This window comes from Drosophila nasuta, chromosome X (assembly GCF_023558535.2).
Source record: "Drosophila nasuta strain 15112-1781.00 chromosome X, ASM2355853v1, whole genome shotgun sequence".
NCBI classification, from domain to species: Eukaryota; Metazoa; Arthropoda; class Insecta; order Diptera; family Drosophilidae; genus Drosophila; species Drosophila nasuta.
In genome coordinates, this window is record NC_083459.1 from 15,853,968 (window position 1) to 15,871,655 (window position 17,688).

At 42.4% G+C, this 17,688-nt stretch overlaps 6 protein-coding genes across 9 annotated transcripts; 4 read left to right on the forward strand and 2 right to left on the reverse strand.

Annotated features, from left to right (window-relative positions):
* Window positions 1-354: 354 nt before the first annotated feature.
* Window positions 355-1,904, forward strand: LOC132796669 (mitochondrial tRNA-specific 2-thiouridylase 1). 3 transcript variants are annotated; one of them, XM_060807920.1, is made up of 3 exons: window positions 860-963; window positions 1,041-1,232; window positions 1,304-1,899. In XM_060807920.1, the coding sequence occupies exons 2-3, from the start codon at window positions 1,092-1,094 to the stop codon at window positions 1,790-1,792; spliced, it is 630 nt and encodes a 209-aa protein (XP_060663903.1). In that variant the 5' UTR covers window positions 860-963; window positions 1,041-1,091; the 3' UTR covers window positions 1,793-1,899. The 3 variants fall into 3 exon arrangements, with proteins under 3 accessions (XP_060663902.1, XP_060663903.1, XP_060663904.1); XM_060807921.1 differs by having other exon boundaries at window positions 1,047-1,232; window positions 1,304-1,898; XM_060807919.1 differs by having other exon boundaries at window positions 355-1,232; window positions 1,304-1,904.
* A 498-nt stretch (window positions 1,905-2,402) lies between these two features.
* On the reverse strand, window positions 2,403-5,119 carry LOC132796429 (cell division control protein 45 homolog). The gene is made up of 2 exons (XM_060807597.1): window positions 3,876-5,119; window positions 2,403-3,639 (listed from the first exon to the last, which is right to left on the reverse strand). Exons 1-2 carry the CDS (start codon window positions 4,796-4,798, stop codon window positions 2,823-2,825), a joined length of 1,740 nt encoding a protein of 579 aa, XP_060663580.1. The 5' UTR covers window positions 4,799-5,119; the 3' UTR covers window positions 2,403-2,822.
* A 331-nt stretch (window positions 5,120-5,450) lies between these two features.
* LOC132795120 (ribonuclease P protein subunit p21) lies at window positions 5,451-6,181 on the forward strand. 2 transcript variants are annotated; one of them, XM_060805611.1, is made up of 3 exons: window positions 5,488-5,572; window positions 5,632-5,726; window positions 5,790-6,181. In XM_060805611.1, the coding sequence occupies exons 2-3, from the start codon at window positions 5,644-5,646 to the stop codon at window positions 6,136-6,138; spliced, it is 432 nt and encodes a 143-aa protein (XP_060661594.1). In that variant the 5' UTR covers window positions 5,488-5,572; window positions 5,632-5,643; the 3' UTR covers window positions 6,139-6,181. The 2 variants fall into 2 exon arrangements, with proteins under 2 accessions (XP_060661593.1, XP_060661594.1); XM_060805610.1 differs by having other exon boundaries at window positions 5,451-5,726.
* Window positions 6,182-6,188: 7 nt separating this feature from the next.
* On the forward strand, window positions 6,189-7,603 carry LOC132795118 (gamma-butyrobetaine dioxygenase). The gene is made up of 2 exons (XM_060805607.1): window positions 6,189-6,891; window positions 6,948-7,603. The coding sequence occupies exons 1-2, from the start codon at window positions 6,293-6,295 to the stop codon at window positions 7,579-7,581; spliced, it is 1,233 nt and encodes a 410-aa protein (XP_060661590.1). The 5' UTR covers window positions 6,189-6,292; the 3' UTR covers window positions 7,582-7,603.
* Window positions 7,604-7,928: 325 nt separating this feature from the next.
* On the forward strand, window positions 7,929-13,260 carry LOC132795121 (protein suppressor of white apricot). The gene is made up of 8 exons (XM_060805612.1): window positions 7,929-8,446; window positions 9,469-9,641; window positions 10,249-10,466; window positions 10,534-11,201; window positions 11,263-11,606; window positions 11,682-11,951; window positions 12,070-12,198; window positions 12,255-13,260. Exons 1-8 carry the CDS (start codon window positions 8,118-8,120, stop codon window positions 13,097-13,099), a joined length of 2,976 nt encoding a protein of 991 aa, XP_060661595.1. The 5' UTR covers window positions 7,929-8,117; the 3' UTR covers window positions 13,100-13,260.
* Window positions 13,261-13,376: 116 nt separating this feature from the next.
* Window positions 13,377-14,747, reverse strand: LOC132795119 (inositol oxygenase). The gene is made up of 4 exons (XM_060805609.1): window positions 14,638-14,747; window positions 14,391-14,565; window positions 13,744-14,320; window positions 13,377-13,682 (listed from the first exon to the last, which is right to left on the reverse strand). Exons 1-4 carry the CDS (start codon window positions 14,653-14,655, stop codon window positions 13,574-13,576), a joined length of 879 nt encoding a protein of 292 aa, XP_060661592.1. The 5' UTR covers window positions 14,656-14,747; the 3' UTR covers window positions 13,377-13,573.
* Between the last annotated feature and the right edge of the window lie 2,941 nt (window positions 14,748-17,688).

Below are 17,688 nucleotides of genomic sequence, written 5' to 3' on the forward strand. Positions count from 1 at the left end.
CCGTTGACAGTGTGACCATTTCAGAGTAATGCAAATTTGCAAAAATGTCGTTATTTTGTACATTTCCAAGGGGTGTTCTGATATTCTGCTATTCAAATAATAACGTATCAAATTATGATGAAATTTAATTTAATTGCAACTACTTACACTTCATTGGACTGTAATTTATTATTCAAAAAATATGTTTTTCCATAACAAAAATTAAAATGAAAAACAAAACATAATTTAAAAGCAATTTTTTTTAAAACTTGAAATCTTTTTTAATCGTGGGAAATATTTCAACGAAATTATGTTCATAAATTTTATTTTGTATGACATAATGCGTAAGATAAATTAGTTAGTAAATTGCTAATAAAACGAATATATATTGCAAATTTCGGCAGTTTCGAAGCGAAATACAATTCAAGAATACCTTAAAAAATACTTAATTTTATGTAAAGCGCAATTTTACACCAAAAGAAATACCAAACTGTCAACGGCGGCTTACTGTTATCGATGCACTCAATTCAACTTTATATTCATCGCCCAGAGTTATCGATAGCGATGGACTTACCGCATTCTGATTGACCATGATACGGAATGTTGTGGTGGGCATATCTGGAGGCGTGGACAGCGCTGTCAGCGCACATCTGCTGAAGGAGCGTGGCTACAATGTGCTCGGCATATTCATGCGCAACTGGGATGAGCACGATGAGGCCGGGTATTGCAGTGGTGAGCAGGATCTAAAAGATGCAACCTGGGCATGCCACAAGCTGCAAATCGAGCTGCGTGAAGTCAACTATGTGAAGCATTACTGGACGGCGGTGTTTAGCCAATTCCTCGATGATTACCAACTTGGACTGACGCCCAATCCCGACATATTGTGCAACAAGCACATTAAATTCGATTTGTTTCACAAGCACGCACTGGACACCCTGAAATATGATGCTGTGGCCACTGGACACTATGCTCGCAATAGTCTAGGTAACTTTCTGGACCAGTGCAACACCAAAGACACTGAACAGCAGGCGCGTTTGCTTATACCCGCTGACACCTTCAAGGATCAGACTTTTTTTCTAGCTGGCATCGCACAGAAAACACTGCAACGCACCATGTTTCCACTTGGGGAGTTGCAGAAGTCTGAGGTCAAGCAGTTGGCCAAACGCATAGGACTGCATCGGCTGGCAGAGAAACGCGAAAGCACGGGCATCTGTTTCGTGGGCAAGCGTGACTTCAAATCCTTTATACGCGAGGTGAGCACAACAAGAATCCTTTAGAATGGACTATAACCAAGAAGTGATCACTAATTCTATGTGTTGTGCAGTATATCACCTCCAAGCCGGGTCATTTCGTGGATGTGGATAGCGGTGCTGTTGTGGGCCATCATGAGGGCATTCATCAGTGGACCGTGGGTCAGCGTTGTCGTCTAAGTTCCTATCTGCAACCATATTTTGTGGCACGTAAAGATGCCGCCAGCAATACGATCTATGTGGCCTCTGGTCACGATCATGCTGCGCTCCACTGCACCCGCTTTCACATTGGCGACATTAATTGGCTATGCCAACGATCCCGGCAGCAACTAGCCACAAATGGCAGCTTGCGTTGCCGCTTTCGCTTTCAGCACACGAAGCCCCTTGTTGACTGTCAGCTGCTGCATTCCGGTGTCGTGCAGCTTGATGCTCCACTACGTGCCATTACTCCGGGCCAATATGCGGTCTTCTATGACGACGTTGCTTGCCTGGGGGCTGCCCGCATCCAGCAAGCCGAGGCACTGCAGCAAACGGAGCTGCAAATCGCCAGAGAACAAATGTAGCATTTAAGCAACTTACTAAATAAAATATAATGTCCATAATTGCAGTTACGTTTAAGTTTGTACCTAAATTTTTGGTGTAAACTTTAGACTGTATTGTTCTCACTTGTTAGTTATTGTATATATGTAAATCAAATATATAAATAGAATATTTTTATTGCATATGACTTTTAAAATGAAAGATTGAATTCTGCATATTAATTATATGTGTAAGCAAGTAATGGAAATATATTTATTGAATGTTTACATTCAATGTATTTAAATTGTGATGTTATTTTGGGACTTTTGCTTACTCGAATACTATAAGAAACTGTTTCTAGAAATCAAAGAATAATAATTATAGAATAATTTAAATATCGTGATATAAGAATTTGCTTATACTATATATTGGAACAATTTAAAATTCTGCTTTTTTCTTCACAGCAATCAAATGCATTTATTAGAAGATACATTGAGACAATTCAAAATGCTCCTTTGAGAGAAGACAAAACTCTTTGCAATTCAACAACAAATTTAATAGATTAATTTAGCGCAGCTACAATAAATCCTCTTCAAGTTGAAGATATGTAAAGAATACTCGCCTTGCGTTTCTGTAAACCAGATAAAATGATATAAAATACAATTTCTTTAGGATAAACACACGTTGTACTATATTTAAAGTCCGCTTTTCACACAATTTCAATACAAATGCAGCGCACCACTTACAAACTAATGCTATATATGTATTTTCATTTCTTAAGCACAATCTAAATAGTATATTGTTGATATAATTGTATTTTTGTTTTGTTAAATGTCCGTTTTACACAAATATCATTCGGATTTGCTTAGATTAAATGTTCTTGTTGCATAAGTGCATCTATCCTATTTGCAATAGTTCTAAATAAAAAAAAAATATATGTAGACTATGATAATAAAAACAATTTGTCGTTCATAAATTAGATTAATGTTAAATTAGTTAGATTAGTCGGATTTGGATAATTAGATTGTCTTACAAGTCTAGAGTTTAATAGGTCTATGTTAGAGTTGAAAGATTTCAAGTCAAGAGCACGGTCAACGCATCTAGAAATCGAGTTAAATCGCTCTGCCGCAACTGCACAATGGACGGCTCAAAGAAATCCTGCAGCAAACTAGTCTTGCTCTTCTGCGCCGCCTGATCGAATGCCTTGCCAAAGAAGTTCTTGGGCGAATCCTCGCGCACAGGCGCAATCCCCACAAGCAGGCACATGCCCTGCGCCGCATCCAGTGGACAGGTGGCAATCAATGGCAAATCCGGCGCTTGTCGTGCTCGCGTCGTAGCCACATGACCGTGCAGCACAAACTTGGCCAGCAATGCCAGCGCATATGGATAGGAGAAGAAGGCGTGCTCCTCCTGCAGCACATAGTAGAAAAACGATCCGGTCGAATGCACTTGATGCGCCTCCAAGCAGCTCTGCACCTGCCGAAAGATAGCCGCATGTAAGAGCTTGGCATTATCAATGCCAGCATTGAGTAGCTGTTTGTGTTGGCGCGTCAATGCATCCGAGGCCTCCATGAAGCAATCCTCGGGTGTCTTGTGCTTCTTAATCGATTGCAGTATCGCCAGCAGAGCATACACATAATCGGCGGCCGCATATCGACTGCGATAACCATAGCTGAGCGTAAATGTGCCATAGACAATGTCTGGGATGGCATATTTCTCGGCCAGCTGCTCCACCATGGTATAGAACTCTTTGCGCAGCACCAAATCCATGGCACTGTAAGTTTGACGGGCATGGACGAGAGGTAATCCCATCTCCACAAGCAGCTCATGCAGTCGCTTTTCGCCACGCAACGTCCACAATTTAAGCTGGCAGGCGGAATACCGTGAATAGCTAGAAAAAAAGAGAAGTTGTAATAATAATTTATTTAAGAATTGGTTTGTGTCCTCGTTTAGTACTGGTTGGAATACATGCTTATGGTTTCTTTATCTTTAAAACGAAGATTATGGTTTAATTTTAAATTAGTTAAGAATTTCTTTAAAATTAAACTAGCTTTAAGAAAATAGAAAAACACCTAATCTTTCTATTATAGATTGAAACTTAGGAAGATAGGAAGTGTCTTAACTTACCGCATGGACTCGGTGACTGTCCAGTGACGATAGAGCACCAAATGCAGATCGTTTTCAAAGGTAATCTTTGACGCGCTCATTGTGTTTTGATCGTTTGTCTTATTGGTCAGACGCGACACATGCGACTGTATGTGCTCTAGCTCCAGCGTGTAAGCACCACTCTCAATCTTGCCCAGCAACAATTGCTCACTGATACCCACTATGGCCCACCACAGCAGATCCATATTGTCTTTGGACAGCTTCCAAGCCAGCTCAAAGATCAGTAATGCCGTCGATCGACCATAGTAGCTAAATTGTGTGTAATCGAACATGATGCGATCCCGCTCTAGTTCCCATTGACGTCGTGCCCGCTGTCGCATTATTCGCTGCTCGTGCCGCTCCAGACGACTCAGCTTGGGCGCACGTCGCCGTTCCACAGCATTGCCACCATCAGCATCGCCATCCGATTCGCCAGCACCGCTGTCTTCGTGCTCATCGCCGTCATCGTCCTCGTCATCATCGTCTTCGCCATCCGAATCATAGAAGATGCTCTCAAAAGCAGGAATGTTCTCCTCCAGCGCTGGATCTCCCAGCAGGCAAACCTGACGATCGCTGTACACATTACACACATCGAAGGGACGATGCGAGTCGCAGATGTAGAAGGTGACATCTTCAGCGGGCTGCAGTAGCTCCACGATGTCCACACAGCCGCCACAGTTGACGAGGAGAACGTATTTTACATCACCCTGATGCTCGTTGTATGCACGCCGCAGTCCCGTTAGGCCCATGATGGGCACTACAGTGTAGAGCATGTGATCATATTTGAAGAGGGATTGCAATATTTTGCTGGCACAAATCGCATCCACATCATAGTTGACAATGATGAGGATGCGTTTGCCAATCAGTTGTCGATAAAAGTCATTCTTCAGATCCTGTATGAACATCTTACACACACACACGCACACAGATACACAATACAAAAAATTGCAAGTGTAAAACAAATGGCGACACAAAAACAAGATCTCCAATAGAAAAAAAAAAAACAAAACAATAAGTTCTTGCTTATTTCGCAAGAGTGTCTTTGTTTAAGGCAATTGTTGATTGTGTTTATTGATTAGCAGTGGCACTTAATTGGCCCTTATTGCGCGTTGCATTGTTGGTCAGTTTCTGCTGCTGATTGCACTTTCTAATTGAAAAAAACACTCAACTCTTTTAAGGCTCTGCATGCTCCAACACACACAGCTGCGGCATCGAATTAAGGCGGGAAACTGTCGCAGCTGAGCCAGCTGATCGGCATGCTTGTCGCGCGCCTTGTGAATGGCAAACTGATTTTTTATCATATATATTAATCGATTATTGCTGTTTAGCATTTTCAATTTGATAAGCTCCATTTTAATTAAAACATATTCTCAATATGTCATGTTGGTTAATGAATATTAATAATTAATTATCATGGTGCATATAAATATATATAATATAACAAAAGCTTTAAATAGAGCTGCCGATAGATATTACAGACGTCCCAGCTGTAACAACAGTTTGGCTGTTTTGAATGGAAAATTGATTAACAGTGTTATCGTTAGCCGTCGAATTAATCGATATCAAACGTGATAGCGCATACGACAAACACATGCGGCAAATATAAATTTAGTTAAAAATTTTGTTTCGCATATATTTTAGTGTCATGTCGCAAAATAACAACAGCAACAACAACAAGTGTAAGCGCAAGATATTAACACAGCGTCATGCATGCTCTAGAATGAATTTTCTATACCAGGCGGCCAATCTCATGGCGCACAGCAACAACAATACGTTGGCCGCCTACTACGGCAAATTGTGTCGCAATGTCGGCACTAAAACGCTAATGCACATGTAAGTAATAGCCTGGGAACAACTCTTAAGGCAGCTTGTAACTTATCTTGTGTGATTGTGCAGGTCGCCAGCATTGAAGCGCACACTTTGCAAACGCTGTTCGCTGCCCTTGTTGCCCGGCGTGAATACAACTCTGCAGGTGGACAAGAAGCCAGAAGAGGAGACGTCCTTGGATGAGGAGAAAAAGAAGACGCCAATTAAACGGAGTCGCCGACGTAAAGCAAAGAGTAAATCGGTTGGAACTGCTTCCATCGACGAGCAAACCAAGCTGCAACTCGAGTGCAGCTTGTGTCAAGCGAAGCGTCGCTTTCAGCTCAACACAAACAATGAATGCTGGGTGGAGAGTCCGGCAGCAATTGTCCAAACTATCACAGTAAGCAAGCAATCGCCAGAGGAACGCCCAGAGTTGTGATAAGCACAGGCCAAATCACTTGGATGGCTTATCTTTCACAAGAGAGGCACGTGCGATTGAACTCAGTGATAAGAAGCAGCGAGATAATCGTACATCGACTGTTCAACAGCGTCCCTTTGGACTATATCAGTCGGTCAGTATTCTGTTGGTCATCATGCTGAGCTGCAGACATCTGATTGGCCAGCTGCGCTACGCGAGCAACAACAGCGTCCGATCCATTACAGCCAAAATCTTGGATCAGCGCTATATTGAATTAAGAGCAGCCAACGATGAGCATCCTTTGAAGTTTCCTAGCATTTGGTTACGCGATAATTGCCAATGCTCCGAATGCTTTCATGGTGCGACACGGGCACGCAAAAGCCACTGGGAACGTGGTCCAGTATCACATGCAGCAGCCCAGGCTGTAAATTTTGATGAGCACCGGCAGCAGCTGGTGATCAATTGGCAGGATGCTCACAACTCTAGCTACGATCTGGAGTGGCTGCAGCAACGTGACTTCAGTCCAGAGGCGAGGCAGCGTTATCTTTCGGAGGTCTATAAGCCGACTATGCAGCTGTGGGGCAAGTCACAGTTTGGCGAAGTAACACGCGAATTTCGCTACGCGGATGTCATGGCGCAGGATGCAGTATTATGCGCCTGGTTGGAGGCATTGGCTGTGCAGGGATTTGCACTGTTGCGTGAGGCGCCCAACGATGTGCAGGTGGCACGACAGCTGGCCGAACGCATTGGCTACATCAAGCGCACCACTTACGGGTAATTTAAAATCTTATTAAGTTTGATTCCATTCATTAACTTGCCTTTTACTGCAGCGATGTATTTGAGGTCAAGTCAAAACCCAATGCCGGCAACTATGCGTATCTGATGACCCCGCTGCCAATGCACACAGATATGCCGTACTATGAGTACAAGGCGGGCATTAACATACTGCACACGTTGGTGCAGTCCGAGTCACCGGGTGGCGCCAACACCATGACCGATGGCTTCTTTGTGGCCCAGCGGTTGCGCGAAGAATTCCCCAAGTACTATGACCTATTGCGCAGCGTGCCCGTCAATTGGTATGACATTGGACACGATGGCGATGCGGGCAAGCCATTCCATAGCTTGTGGCGTGGACCTGTTATCTGCTTGGATGTCGATGGGCAATTTGCACGCATCAATCAAAACACCACGAAACGGGATAGTCGGTTTACTGTGCCTCTGGAACTCGTGGTGGATTGGTATGAAGCTTATGACAAATTTCTACAGCTGGTGCAAGAGGAGTCGGTGCAATTTAAGACGCGGGCAGGCGATGTCTTTGTGTTCAACAATCTTCGCATGCTGCATGGACGCACTGCCTACGAGGATTCGCCACAAAATAAGCGACACTTGGTAGGCGCCTATGTGGACTGGGATATTATTTATTCTAAATTGCGTACGCTTAAGTTTCCAAATGCCAAGGATTAAAAATTTAATGTTGTGTATATTGTATAAAAAACTTGCGTAAACTTTTATTATAGATTTTAATCGAAGTGTCGTATTTAAAATTCAAATTGCTGCCGCCTTTGCTTAGGTGCGCGCCAAATTTGGTAGCCCTGGCAAAATGCCATTCGCATTTGTGCCATTCGCATTTGTGCATATATTAGTATTTATCGAAACAAATACATTAGCAAAAGTCTGAAATAACTCGTCTTATTAAATGACGAAAGAACCATTAGAATGAAATTATTACATGGCGTTTTCTTTTTAGCCGTGTGGTATATTTTGAGTCGTAAAACGGTATATTTTAATTCGTAGTTTGCGGTCACCCTGTGCTCAACACACCATCTCTAAGCCAAATAATCTGTGTTTAGCTCATGCGAAAACAAAAAAAAAATTTAATTTGTTTCTGAAAATGCAAAGCTATTGCATATTCTAAAAGTGCTTGCTTCTTAATCAACAACAACAACGCAAAGTGGTGTGGGTTAATGTGTAGTGAGTGAGTTAGTGTGTGTGTGCGTGCAATGATGCCTTATAATGCGCGTGTCGGTGGCGGCAGCAATGCCATGGCACGTGAATACGCCGGAGGAAGTATCAATGGCATTTTGCGCAAAACCGGATCCGCTGCAATGGCAGCTGGAGCCAACAATGGTGCTAACGGAGCGTCTACGGCGTATGGTGGGGCGGCTACTGCTGCTGGTGCCGCTGGCGCAGATGCACGCCAACCCGCTGTGGAGCTGCTCGTGTTTGGCTATGCCTGCAAAATATTCCGTGATGATGAGAAAGCTCGCGAGATGGATCAAGGCAAGCAGCTGATACCCTGGATGGGCGATGTAAATCTCAAAATAGACAGGTTAATAATTGTTGCCTGCCTGCCAATCAATTAGCGCTAAACTTAATTATACTACTACTACTACTACTTACTACATACATATATTACGATAATACCACACATACATTACAAAATGCAATGCTATATGTATGTGTATGTGCAACTAACTAATACCAACAACGATACCTTGGATTACACACATTGCTAATGTAGTGAGATGTCCACGAACAATAACAACAACATATGTATAGTTTTGGCTAGACTACCACACTGTGTCTACCTCTATCTTTTCCATCTAACATTTGAACGACAACAGCAACTGGAATACCCTGTGACATCCACATACATATGTCCTGTTCTGAGACTGTTCCCAATCTATTCAAGCTTAACCCGACCCCACAGACTTAAATACGAAAAAAAAAGTATATTCATAGTTTGTTAATAATAGTATTTGCTGGGCTGCAATTTAGTTATGACTCTTTTTGGATGTTGTTCATTGGAGCAAGAACTGAGTGGGTGGCGCGGGGGATTGACGATGAAACTGTTTTCACTTTGTATTGTAATAACAGCTCTTTTCAGTGCTTCTCAAACTGTAATATTTCTTACAAACATCTTAATTTTAAACTGTAATTGTAAAACAATTAACTTTTTTATAGCAACCGGAGCGGTATGTATAAATGATAAAGACTTCATTAATTATAAAAAAAAATTATCAAAAAAAGTAAAATCTACTATATTATAAATACAAACAATTTATTTAACTGGCGTGAAAAACATTTCTCGAGATGCATTTAATTTCGATTTCAATGACAACATATACTTTATACATTATATATTTTTATTTATGATTTGTGCGTGTGTTTTCTATATATATATATATGTGTGTGTGTGATGATTTATGGCCTCGTCTTCGAGCGGCCGCAACATTCGCATAATGCGTTAACTAATAACGTTCTTTCTCTTGTTTATATTTCTCTGATTCTTATCTTTTGGCACACAAACGTACACAAACACATACACACATCATCATCACACACACACAGATATGACGTACGTGGCGCATTATGCGAACTGTCATCATATGAGGCGCCACCTGGTGGCTATGGAAATCGCCTGGAATACCTGACGGCCGACGAGCAACGGGCCGAGCAGCTGTGCGAAGAGGAGCGTTATCTGTTCCTCTACAACAACGAAGAAGAGCTACGGCTGCAGCAAGGTAAGTGAGGTTGCCGACATATCCTTTTGCTCTTTGTCTCTGCCTCTGCCACTTATTCTGGCTCCTCAAAAATATACTGTATTTAAATTTTAAGAGTCATGAATACCAAAAACATATTGTGTATTTACTACCTCAATATAAAGAAAATACGCAAATAAGAAATGCAAGCATATCAAATCAAAATCAAAACCAAAAAATAAAACCAACAACCAACAAGAACGACCAACATCCATCAACAACATGAATGCATCTTGAACGTCTTCTTGATGCTGTTGGGTAACACCGTGGTTCAGGTAAATAGAAACCATTTCACATTTAACAAATTCACCACTTTCTTCCAGAAGATGACTTGCCTTCCTTCCAACGTTTTGAGCGACATCTAAAAAAAAAAAAAACAAGAAAACTGTTATACAAAATGTTAAAAACAAAAGTCGAATGTTTATTCTATGAATTCTTCTGTATTCTGTTTGCCACAACTCTCTGCAAATCTTCCGAAATTTCTTGTACTAACGACAATTGTTTGTCTTGTATTTTCTTATTTTTGACCAATGACACACACATACGCAAACGCACATACACTCAACACACGCACACACGCGGCCAACAGAGGAGGATCTGAAGCGATTGCAGCAGGAAACCTCTGGCGGTAATTACAGTCAAGTGGATTTCCACTACGATGGACAGTCAACTTCAGCAAAGTCGACTGCTGCAGCAGATGGAGCAGCATCACCAATGCCGGATTCAACGACACCAACCGATGAATCCGAATTGCCCTTTACGTTGCCCAACAATCTGCTCGTGGCTCCCATGCCGGGCATACAGCTGGTAAGCACAGTAAAGTAACAAATCTATTGAAATTCCAAGATAACTTTCGTACATATTTTGTTTGCAGCCGGAGACGATGAAGCAGCATGCCATCATTGAGAAGACAGCGCGTTTTATTGCCACTCAGGGTGCTCAAATGGAGATCCTGATCAAGGCCAAGCAAGCGAATAATGCTCAGTTTGATTTTCTATCGCAAGGCGGCCAACTGCAGCCATATTATCGCCATCTCTTGGCCGTCATCAAGCAGGGCAAGTATGCGCCATCTGTAGATACAGTTGCCGAGAAGACGAGTACAAGTGCCGATGGCAGCGCGTTGCCGCCGAGTCCCAAGCGAAGCAATCAAGTGATCACAGTGCCCATCATCAAGTACAAACCGTCGGCCAATTGCGCCTATACGCAGCTCATCAGCAAGATTAAGGGTGTGCCGCTGCAGGCGGTGTTGGACGACGATGTGACTTCGCAGCATTCCGGCGGCACTGCGTCGCCTACGCTCAGCTGCAAATCGGAGGGCCAGAGTCAGAGCAGTGTGGCAGCCACATCGAATGGCGAATTTACCCCCGTTCTGCTGCAGTACAATGGCAGCACATTTGCCCACGAGGAGGAAAACGCCAACGATGCGCCGCCGAAGGTTGAGCTCTTGAAGAACACCAGCGCTCTGGCGTTGGCACAAAACTACAGTTCCGATAGCGACGAGGAGGATGAGGAGGATGACAATAGTAACAGTCAGGGACAAAAAGGGAAAACAATCGCAGTCCACAAGTGGCGGCATCAGTTCACTGCCCACTGCGGTCGTGGCGCCACCTCCATTATTAAATTTCCCGCTGCCCGAAGAGACGTTGCGCCACATTATCGACAAGACGGCAACGTATGTGATTAAGAATGGCCGCCAGTTCGAGGAGACGCTCCGCACAAAGAGTGTCGAACGTTTCAATTTTCTCCTGCCCGAACACAAGTTTTATGCCTATTATATGTACAAGATAACCGGAGATGTGGATGCCGCATCCAAGGAGGAGAAAACGCGTAAGGCAGCTGCCGTTGCTGCGGCGCTGATTAGCAAGAAAGGCTTAGGTGGAACTGCACTTGGAGCAACAACAGCTGCTGCTGCAGCCACCACAACAGTTGCCACTTCGAGTGAAAAGTGTAAGTGAAACTTAATATGTTTATTAATTGTTTTGCTTCTATACTAACTTAATATTCTTTTTTTTTTTTTGGCAGCACCTGTGTGCTTCTCGATCAAGTCTCGTGATGAGACGGCAACTTTGCAACCTGCACTGCCGCAAGAGACCAGCGACGATGATACTGACGATGTTAAGATGAAAGCAAATACGGAACAGACGCGACCCGGCATGCCAGACAGCGTGCAGCGAGCCATCAAGCAAGTGGAGACACAACTGTTGGCGAGAAGTGGAGGACAGAAGACAACAACGGCTGCCGGGACAACAACGGGAGCGGGCGCAACATTGCCATTGAAAGAACAACGACAGGGTGAGTACAAGGTAGCATACGAACCGAAGAGAGACGGATATGAGAGGGAGAGGGATAAAGTATTTAAAAAGAGAGAGAGAGAGAGCGAAGGTAAACAAATGTCTTTTCTTTTACACAGCTGAGGAGCGTGTCAAGGACAAATTGGCGCTGATTGCACGCGACAAGCTGAACGGCATGGTATCGCGAGAGAAACAGCTGCAATTGGAGCGCAAGCGCAAGGCAATGGCTTTTCTCAATCAGATCAAAGGTAAGCTGGGCTTTCAAGCATACTCTTCATTAAAACTTATCATTGTCCTCTTTTAGGTGAAAGCACAGGTGCTGTGGGAACAGTTGGCAATGAGGCAACAGCACAGGATGCAACAAATGAGAAATCCGAAGCAGTGCCAGCGAATAACAATGAGGACTCTAATGACTCTGTACGTTCCATACCCATCACATACTTTGGCCCCGACGACGATGACGATGAGGTTTTAGCACCGTCTGCGGTTGCGCAGCCGGCGCTGAAAGTTGACAACGATGATGAGGAGGAGGATGATGGTGATCTGGAGAAATATAATTTACTTAACGACGATAGCACCAATACGTACACCAGCAAAACGGCCACAGCGTCTGTCCTGCTGTCCGATGATGATGACGTGCAGCTTGTGTCCACAGCGGCACCACTGCCATCATCATCATCCACATCAAGTACACGCCACCGTCATGCTGTGCGCCGCAGTCGCAGTGCGAGTCGCAGCAGCAGCAGCGCCAGTTGTTCCGGCACCCAAGATGCTTCCGTGACCTCATCCAGCAGCAGTCGGAGTCGGAGCCGCAGTCCGCATCGTAAGCGAGACCGAGACCGAGAACGGTCCAGACACAAACGCAAAGCCAGCGCTATTGCCAAGCATCGTCGCCATCGACGTAGTCGGAGTCGAAGTCGCAGCCGTAGTCGCACCTCATCGCCTCATCGTCGTACCCAGAGTCGGAGTCGCAGTAGCAGTCATTCGAGCGCGCGACGTCACCGTGGACATCATAGAGACGAGGAGGAAATGTCATCGCGGCGACGTAATCATCAGCGGCATGCCAGCAAAAAAGAGTCACAAACGCCACAAGAGACGGCGACGCAGCAGCGGCGGTTCCGTCTCCCAATGATGCAACACGCGCATTGACTTAAGGATCTTAGTTGTTAATTTTAAAGACGAAAAATGTACATTTCCCATTTATCCTGTGCGTGTTCTCATCAGCGTCTTCTATTTAAATGTTGAGCAATCTTTTTGAATGCTGATTTTGATTTTTTTTTGGCAGAATACAATAAAGGTTTATATAAAAAAAAACTACGGCAAAGTATGTATAATAAAGTATTAGCTTAGCAGATAATTGTATAATATTTAATCTCTGAGCACTTAGCAGTTCCCATTTCTGAAAGCCATTCCGAAAAACTTTTAGTTTTGTGAAATATTTGTATATATTTATATAGTAGATATAGCATACAGTTCTGATATAGGGACAGTAGGAAACAGTTTGTAAGGTATTATAGTACATTAACTCACTACACGGTTAGTTAGGATTATGTTACGATACGAGTATAAGTCTGTATATAGTTTATGATTGTATATGTGTATATATATAATGGATTAGTGTATTTAAAACTCCAGAACACCGGGGAGATACTTGTCAATCAGAGTCTGGTAGTAAGGCCACAAAGCATCAATATCAGGTACAACCTCGCTCTTAGTGTACAGATCGTAGCGACTGCAAGCAGAGTAATATTGTTATACTTCTGTATATCTTGATAGTTGACAGTTAAACTTACTTGAAGATTAGCACCCATTTCTTGGTCTCCTCATCCTTGGGAGCCTCCAGGTGCTTGTAGTCGCCGCCGTTGTGCCACGGATAGAAGGAATGGAAGCGTATGATGTTGCATGCCACATCGGGTAGCTTGGTCTTATTGTGCTTGAGCACCGAGTACATGTACTCATCGTGTCCCCACGACATTAGCAAGTTGTCCACACCACAGTTGGGCTTATACATGCCGTATTCGGTATTGTACTTGGGATTCTCGCCATCGGGATTGCCCTCGAAGCTTTCGTCGCGATAGACAATGCTATCGCCCCAGCGGCAGCCCACGGCGAAGGTGTCGCCAACGACGGCCCATTGTGGCTCATCGTAGAAGGCCATAATCTTGCCGAGATCGTGTATGAGGGCGGTCAAGTGCAGCCAATCGTGCTGGGGGAACTCGGCGCGTGCACGTTCCGCAGCCTGGAAGGCATGTATGATGTTGGGCAAATCGAGATCGGGATCCGATTCGTCGACAAGATCGTTGAGCTTCTCTAGCGCCTGACGCACGGTCATCTTGATTGTGTTGAATTTCAGCCAGCGTGCACGACGTCCTATAAAAAAGATATAGGCAATTGTATTTTAAAAATTGTAATGCCCGACATGCCGAAGGGATTCGCTTACCATTGACAAAGTCGACGGTTTGATTCAAATGCATCTGACGGTAGGTGCGGCGAACCCGTTCCTTTAGTGGATCCTCGGTATCCACGCTGTAGTCACGGAACTTGGAAGGATTCTTGTCGGCAAACGTGGGCTCTGGCCGCATCAGCTCCGAAGGATCCAGCAAATGGACTTGATGCTAAAATCACAACAAACACAACATTTTAGTTATTTCACACTTGCATTATTACTTGTTTATTATTGTAATCACCTCCTCAAGGATTCTCATTTTAGGATTTTTAATTTCAAAAGGAAAAAAGTATAGGGAATTGTGTTGGAAGTACTGCTCGGCTGGCTGTACGAGATGATATTGAATCGTTAGCGTCTCAGGCGACACACTTTTATAGATCGGCGAGCGAAACGGGAGAAATCACAATCAAATCGTTTGCTATATAATATTCACATCAAGAATATGTATTCTCGATGTACATATATGTATGTGTATATATACATCTGCTACTATATGATTTATAGCTCTTTTGTTGTTTTTTCAAAACAGAGCTATCGGCACTGGCCGGTCACCTAATCAGCTATCAATGTTGGATCCCCAGTTTCAGTTTTTCATTACAGCTCGTAAGTCTTTTGCCAATATAAATGAAAATGCCTTTGATCACACAGACCCCTCGAGAAATGCACATATCTAATAAATATATATTTGTTACATGGAATGATATATAATATTTACATTTATCGCAAGGGTCTGCGCCACATCCGTGTTTGCCACGGATCACGTGTGGCTGCCCTTATCGTTATCCATGCAGTATATACAAGTCCACACTCGTAAGTAAAGGCTGCACTTGACCGATAAGGAGTGAGCGTCATATTATATTTACAAAACTGGAGCAAGAGCAAGTGCATGGTTCCGCTGATTGCATCATATTTCTCCCATCGTCAAGAACGAGTGACTTGATAGCATTTAACGAGTGATTGTGCATTACTTCGGGGAATTGCCTTTTAGTTTTCAATTGCCTGATTCATTTTTGAATATAAATTCTTAAATTAATAATTAATTAATTAAATTACTTACTTGTATCACTTTTATCATTTATTTATTATTTTTATTTTATTGCATTGCTATAATTAATGACTGGAATTTTATTCTTCTGTTAAATTGCTTCATTGCATGTATTTTAATATGTTGATACAAAGTTAAAATTACAATTTTTATCAATTGAATTGATACAAAGTTAAAGCTTAATCTCAATATATTTTTTACTTCTTTGAATTTTAATTTAATCGTTATTTGAAATTAAGTCAATGTATCTGCTGACACTGCTATTCGGATAAAAATCTTTTCTTTTAAGAAATGAATTGTTTGCCCCAAACGTGATTTATATTCACTATTATTAAAAATGACTAAATTTAAAAATTCTAACCGTTTTTAAAGCTCAATTTGTTCAATTTAAAAAAAACATTCAAAATCGTTATCATTTCTAAATCAGGGATAAAAAGTAGATAAGAAATTTGGAAACCAATGAAATGAAAATAGATTGAATCTTATCTTTAAATAAGCCATTTAATTACAATCAGTTCTTCTTCTCTTGTAGGAGTCACTAACCCGGAAGATCATCACGGAGCTGCGTGAAACAACAGTTGATCTTATTTTTGAAGCACATTCAATAATGTTGGAAAAACAATTTAAGAATATAGTATAGAAAGTACTTATAAGAATTCAACTTATGTCGTGTATGTTATGCTGCTGCTATGATAGCATTTGGCGTCACCTTGAACACGACTCCGGCAAGGGCAAGTGTTCCAGATTTAAACGTAAAGGCGAACCTCCAAAATCGCAATAACGCTGTCTAATCTAGGTACATCGTCATCAAGCGCAGAAATAATGTGCCATCAAGGGGGGGATTGCCTAGAGAAAAGTTATCAGTCGGCGCGGCAGCATCTACAAACATGACGTCGGTGTCCATTTCCATCTCCCTCGCACTCAATGTGCGCTGTGTGTCTCAGCTTTGATTCTAGTCAAACTCGAAGTCTCGAGTCTGAATCTGAATCTGAATCCGAATCCGATTTTTGACGCCTTGGGGCCGCACATGTCGCAAGTATAAACTGTGTGAATACAACAATGCTGCTGATGATGATTTCGCTGTGCCCACGAATGGGCGGCCTGATCGAGTCCGGTCACTTGGTTGATGATTGGCAACGGCAACAACAAAAGTCGATGACAGCGACTGCGACAACGATGACAACGAGCGGGACAGCAGCAGGAGATCGTTAGTTGGGCCCAAGGGGCTCGTTTCACTGCGACGCAGTAACGGTACAAGCAGCAGAGTCGTCGTCATAGTCATCACCAAAGGTCAATTTGTAACGATCGAGTGTGTTGTGGGGTGTCAATAAATCTTATCAATTAATAGAGATGCGCCTTTGGTGTTGCTTAAAACTAGACAGCAAACTATAACTTTTCACTAGAAAAGTCACGATTCTTAAATACAGCACATTTTGTACTTCATTTACATATTTGTAATAGATTTTTATAATTTTACCTCTTTTATTTAGAAAAATATTAAATAAATGGCATATAAAAAGTATTCTTTTTTATTTTTAATATACATATTTCTTTTTAAAGACCGAGCTTAAAGTCAAGCTGACAGTTTGTAGCACAGTGTTGGCAAAGTTTGTGGCGCGCTCGAAGTATTCATGAGAATTTTTGTATTTGGTAAGTTGAGCTCAATGGAAATGTTTTCTAATATTTCTATACGATGTTGTTGTCATTGATTGTAGGCTATATTATATATTTTATATGGTATGAATGCAGCTGAAAATAGAAAAATAAATCAAAAGGAAGAGAAATGCATGAGTGAGGCAATAAATAGAATACATGGAGAGCGTAATACAATTGTCATATAGTACTATTTATTTATTATGCAAAGTTATACAATTGCTTTTGTTGAAGTGCACTTTCATTGTGATTGCAACAAATGGGAAATTGAAATTATAACGTAATCGGATGTTTGATAATAAGTACAACAGTCGAACATTGTTTTCAAATATTTCTTTTGGTTTTATTTTTGCCAGGTTTCGGTTGCCCTTTCGGTTCCATAACCATATCAATCACTTTAATGGACTCCGACATGCTAATTAAATGGTCATAAATATAATGCGCTGATATAAACGAGAGACTCAAAGGCCAGGATGACAGACATTCCACAAAAAAATGAGATGAAGAGAGAGGCGGCCGTCTACTGAAAAACAAGCCGCACCGCAATCATAATGATGATGATGATGCAGCTTCGTCTCAATCGGTTTGTCAGTA

Coding starts and splice junctions, on each gene's coding strand:
- LOC132796669 (XM_060807919.1), top strand. CDS start 570: ATGATACGGAATGTTGTGGTGGGCATATCTGGAGGCGTGGACAGCGCT. Junction 1,233..1,303: donor TCAAATCCTTTATACGCGAG/GTGAGCACAACA, acceptor TGTGTTGTGCAG/TATATCACCTCCAAGCCGGG.
- LOC132796429 (XM_060807597.1), bottom strand. CDS start 4,798: ATGTTCATACAGGATCTGAAGAATGACTTTTATCGACAACTGATTGGC. Junction 3,640..3,875: donor ACAGTCACCGAGTCCATGCG/GTAAGTTAAGAC, acceptor CTTTTTTTCTAG/CTATTCACGGTATTCCGCCT.
- LOC132795120 (XM_060805610.1), top strand. CDS start 5,539: ATGTCGCAAAATAACAACAGCAACAACAACAAGTGTAAGCGCAAGATA. Junction 5,727..5,789: donor ACTAAAACGCTAATGCACAT/GTAAGTAATAGC, acceptor GTGATTGTGCAG/GTCGCCAGCATTGAAGCGCA.
- LOC132795118 (XM_060805607.1), top strand. CDS start 6,293: ATGCTGAGCTGCAGACATCTGATTGGCCAGCTGCGCTACGCGAGCAAC. Junction 6,892..6,947: donor ATCAAGCGCACCACTTACGG/GTAATTTAAAAT, acceptor CTTTTACTGCAG/CGATGTATTTGAGGTCAAGT.
- LOC132795121 (XM_060805612.1), top strand. CDS start 8,118: ATGATGCCTTATAATGCGCGTGTCGGTGGCGGCAGCAATGCCATGGCA. Junction 9,642..10,248: donor AGAGCTACGGCTGCAGCAAG/GTAAGTGAGGTT, acceptor CGCGGCCAACAG/AGGAGGATCTGAAGCGATTG. Junction 11,202..11,262: donor AGTAACAGTCAGGGACAAAA/AGGGAAAACAAT, acceptor TGCGGTCGTGGC/GCCACCTCCATTATTAAATT.
- LOC132795119 (XM_060805609.1), bottom strand. Junction 14,321..14,390: donor AACCGTCGACTTTGTCAATG/GTAAGCGAATCC, acceptor TCTTTTTTATAG/GACGTCGTGCACGCTGGCTG. Junction 13,683..13,743: donor AAATGGGTGCTAATCTTCAA/GTAAGTTTAACT, acceptor CTCTGCTTGCAG/TCGCTACGATCTGTACACTA.